The 4,892-nt window shown below is 35.9% G+C and overlaps 1 protein-coding gene across 1 annotated transcript; it reads left to right on the top strand.

The window, feature by feature from the left end:
• Window positions 1-200: 200 nt before the first annotated feature.
• On the top strand, window positions 201-1,541 carry LOC108268439 (C-C motif chemokine 5). The gene is made up of 3 exons (XM_017473416.3): window positions 201-336; window positions 1,024-1,138; window positions 1,260-1,541. Exons 1-3 carry the CDS (start codon window positions 273-275, stop codon window positions 1,315-1,317), a joined length of 237 nt encoding a protein of 78 aa, XP_017328905.1. The 5' UTR covers window positions 201-272; the 3' UTR covers window positions 1,318-1,541.
• Window positions 1,542-4,892: the final 3,351 nt, after the last annotated feature.

The following is a 4,892-nucleotide window of genomic DNA, read 5'->3' as shown; positions in this document are numbered from 1 at the left end:
TATACAAATAATTTTGTACTGTACTCTGTATAGCAGTGTTTGATGTTTAAATTATGATAGATGGACCAGCTCGTATCTCTTAAATAACTCTTGATTATACAACTTCAGCAGATGTTTGTACCTTCTAGGTGGAGGATGTGGTGAGTTGAGGAGGAGTCCAGCGGTGGGGGATCTCACTTTAGGTAAATAAAATGAGGCTATAAAACCAGACCCCAAGAAATTTGATCTTACAGAGAGAAGAGTGCACTCACACACCTGCTGAGAACGTGAAGATGAGTCGTTTGTTTTTGGTTCTGGGCTTCGTCCTGATTATGGCGCTCTACTCAGACGCTACACGTGAGTTTATTATCTGTACAGAATTAGTTGTATATGTAGTATAATTAAATATAACTTGGTTTACTGTCCATTGTTAGAGAAGGTAGAGGGGTGCAGAGGAACAGTTTATGTACAATACTCAGTAATTTTACACCAGTAAGTGACATGTAAAAGTTGGATTTGAAAAATGGCTACTAGGTGTATATATTGTAAAGCAACGATGAGTACAAATGTCCTACATGTGAAAAATAAAACTATATACTGTACATTTGAAGTATTAACACATTTAGTGTAAGAATCACATGTGAAAATAAAAATGTGTCCATCATGTGCTTTAAATGTGTCAAACATGACAGGTGAAGTGCCATGTTCATCTGAGTTTTTTAATGATAGAATTAAAATTATAATTAGAGTTAGAATTAGAATGATATTATTATAAATGAATAATAAAAAGCATTAAGAACTTTAATAATAATAATAATAATAATAATAATAATAATAATAATAATAATAATAACAATTTTTTTTATTATTATTATTATTATTATTATTATTATTATTATTATTATTATTATTATGTAAAATCATTATTATTGTACATTAATATCATGAAATTATCCATAAATTGAAGAACTGATGGAAAAATGTTTAATTTATCCACATTTCTATTTTACCAAAACACCTCTTCTCTCTCTTGCTCATCTTTAGCTCTTGCCCCAAACCCTGAGGACTGCTGTTTCAACTTTTTCACTGGCAAAATTCCTCCCAAGAACATTCTGGAGGTTAAAAGGACAGGCTCACACTGTTCACTGCAAGGCTTCATGTGAGTTTTTGACTATTTTATTATGTGATTTAATAATTAAGAAGGGAAATTAAATCTATATATAAATGAGATGAGAGTAGATGAGATTGTATTGATGTGTGTGTTTATGTGTGTGTTTCAGTGTTACTACTCCTAAGCACACCAGTCTGTGTGTTCTTGAAGTCAACGGCAATAAATAGACTACTGCACCTGAGATGCAACATACACTCACAGACACACACACGCACGCGCGCGCACACACACACACACACACACACACACACACACACACACACACACACACACAATAAACATCAAGCTTTAACCACTTATTCACTGCATAACTTTGATCAACCATATGATGATGCTTATTGCTATTACTGATGCTTAACATAATGCAGATTCAAATAAAGTTATAACTGCACCACTGAGTGAACTCCCTGAAGAAACATAATCTCTGATTTTAAAAAAAGCAACAAAAAAAACTAGAGAATATAGGAGTAAATCTTTCTGTCATGAAAAATACTTTTAAGGGGAAATCATGAGTTTGAATCCAGACAATGCCACGTGCATCTATTATCAGGAGAAAAGGGAGTAAAACTGGCTATGCTGTCTGAGTGGGAAGGGCATACTCTCTCCACCCTGTCAATCACAGTGTCAGTAGCTAATCATGACAGTGAGCAGTGATTTATTGACAAGCACAGGTTTGAAATCAGATCATTTGCTATCATTCAACCATTTTTAGTAGACTTTTGGTAGGATTTCACCATACTGACATATGTTTGACATATATGTCAAACTTACTAGCACAACATCAGCGGGAACAGACATCCTAAAATTTAAGAACACACATTCAAATGAAAGACAATTGAATATTTATTAAGGTCTTTACTTTAGTCACTGTGATTTTAGACAAATTGACATTTTAAGGACCTACAGAAAACCCACTATACACTCTGACAAAAAAAGGGGGAAATCTAGAACTTCAGAGGGTTCTTTGTATGAATCATAAAGGTTCTGTATAGAACCCAGAGTGCTTCACCGTTAAAATGAATCCCAAAAATGAATGCTTTTAGGAGAGGGCAATTTTAAGAACACTTAACTCTACAAAGAATCCTCTAAAGCAGTATTTCTCAAAATGGTGTCTGTGAAGCATAACCAGGGGGTCCATGATTTTTGTTTTTAGTTAAAGAAATCACAAACCCACCATATTATTAAGTATTTTTTATCATCAGGTTCTTATAGTTATTTATATGTGTCTATGAACCTCTGTCTTTCAAATTTTAAGGTTGTTAGCAACCTGACACTCACTATAGCTCTCTGGCAGAAAAGTCAGGACCGAACCCTTCTTTTCCTCACTCAAAACTTTTATTTTCATCTCTTTTGACATGGTAAATCGTGTTTTTTTATTCCACATTTACATTTACATTTATCCATTTAGCAGACACGTTTATCCAAATAGACTAACAAATGAGGAAATTCAAGCAAAATTCCAGTTACTTGTTCCAGTTACTTTTGTGGTATGACTAGCACTGTTTTTGCCATGAGTCTGGTCCTATTGCAGGAGGATTGATGACCGCATCAGTGATTTTTTAAAAATAAATCTCCTCATTAAACAAGATTTGGTTCATGTGATAGGGTACTGCATTAAGTAGAATTAGGTGTGCTTGTGTTGGAATTCAACAGACACTGGATTGGAATGGCTGCCATAAATTTAGAGATGCTGATTCAAGAACAATTTGGAGTGGAGTTAATTTTTTATTCCAGAACTGTGTATACATATTTACATTCACTGGGTAATTTATCACCCATTTAGGTAATTTTGTAGGTTGTTTTTTTTTACGACATGCTAAGCTGAGACAATTTATAGGGCATGGGTGATTGGTAAAGCGTGGCACTTGCTTACTCAGGGATGTTTCCTCACCACTTTGTGCTCGTTAATCAAGCACCTTATAGGTTTAAAATATATCTCTATCTATATCTCATTTGTTGTGCTTTTTCAAGTATTGACACCCTGTACCCTGTTCAGCAATGGAAAGGGTCACCACTGAGGCTATATCCTTGCTGTTAAAAAAATAACATCTTGATCAGCATTTCATGAATAATTACAGACCCATCTTTCATTTCAAAAGTCTTGGAAAAAGTTTGTCTACTCTCAGATTTCTTTGTACCTTAGTGCTTTTAGTATATTTGATTAATTTCAGTCTGACTTCAGGGAAATTACAGAACTGAATCTGCTTTGTTGAAGGTTACCAATTGATATCTTACTCACTCTTGACTCAGGCTCTTGTTGTATTTTAATCTTGCTTGATTTGAGTGCACTATTTGACAGTGCACTCAAAGTAATGCAGTGCAGTAGATCATGATTTCCTTTTTGCAAAGACTTGACCATGTAGCTGGGTGTCAGGGGTCTGTGCCGGAGTGGTATGCCTCTTATCTCAAGGAGAGAACTTTTTCTGTTAATGTAGGGAAGTGTTTCTCATCCTGTGCTCGAATGTCCTATGGTGTTCCCCAGGGTTCAATTCAATTAAATTTTATTTGTATAGCACTTTTTACAATAGACATTGTGTCAAAGTAGCTTTACAGAAATATCAACACTGTATACAGATATTAAAGGTGAGAATTTACCCCAAGTGAGCAAGCCACTGAGTGGCAACGGTGGCAAGGAAAAACTCCCTAAGATGTTTTAAGAGGAAGAAACCTTGAGAGGAACCAGACTCAGAAGGGAACCCATTCTCATGAAAAATGTTCATTATGGATTTATATGAAGTCTGTATGGCCTTAAAAGCAGCCGTAGTCCCAGCAATCTGGAATTGGAGTAGATGAGAGCTCCATGCAGAGGCAGGACATCCGAAACGGATGAGGCAGGTCCGGAGAGCAGAAAGGATCAGGATCTCTAGTATCTCCATAAAATTGTGTGTGGCTTGGCAGAACGAGAGAAGGAGAGAAAAGACTGTTAGGACTGTGCTTAGCATAATAGAAAGTCTAGTCAGGATAGACTTGAGTAGGGTACCTAGTCAGGGTTCCATTTTGGGTCCTCTTCTCTTCTCTTTATATGTGATTCCTCTAGGTCATATTATTGAGAGACACCACTTATGAATACATGTCTATGCCGATGACACTCAGCTTTATCTTCCTGTAAAAAATAAGACCTGCTCTGGTCTAGTTTGTTTGACTATCTGCATGACATAAAATGCTGGATGGACATGAACCTTTTACAGCTAAACAACAATAAAAATAAATAAAATCATATTTGGTCCATCATCTCTGTCCTCTGACATTGTCAGCTTGCTCCCCTCTCTTCTAATGTGAGCGACTGTGTCAAAAACCTAGGTGTCAATTTTGACTCCACACTGTGCTTTGATAAGCAGATTAGTGCTGTTGTAAAAAGCAGTTTCTTTCGGTTAAGATCTATTGCTAAAATCAAGATGATGCTCTCCAAGATGGACCTTGAAACTGTTATTCATGCATTTTTAACATCTAGGTTGGACTATTGTAATTTGCTCTATCTTGGTTTGGCTAGTACAACTGTTGATCGTTTGAAGTTGGTACAAAATGTGGCAATATTTACTGACTGGCATTAAAAACCTGAGCACATTACACCTTTGCTCGCTTCTCTTCACTGGTTACCAGTCAACTTCCGTGTTGATTTTAAAATTTAGTGTTTTGTTTTTAAAGCTTTGCATGGGCTTGCCCTGCAGTATATTTGTGATCTTCTCACCCTGTACACTGCTTCAAGACCCCTTCGATCATCCAGTCAATTACTACGCTCAGT

This window comes from Ictalurus punctatus, chromosome 8, assembly GCF_001660625.3.
Source record: "Ictalurus punctatus breed USDA103 chromosome 8, Coco_2.0, whole genome shotgun sequence".
Taxonomy (NCBI): domain Eukaryota; kingdom Metazoa; phylum Chordata; class Actinopteri; order Siluriformes; family Ictaluridae; genus Ictalurus; species Ictalurus punctatus.
This window is presented reverse-complemented; position numbering and strand designations above follow the sequence as displayed.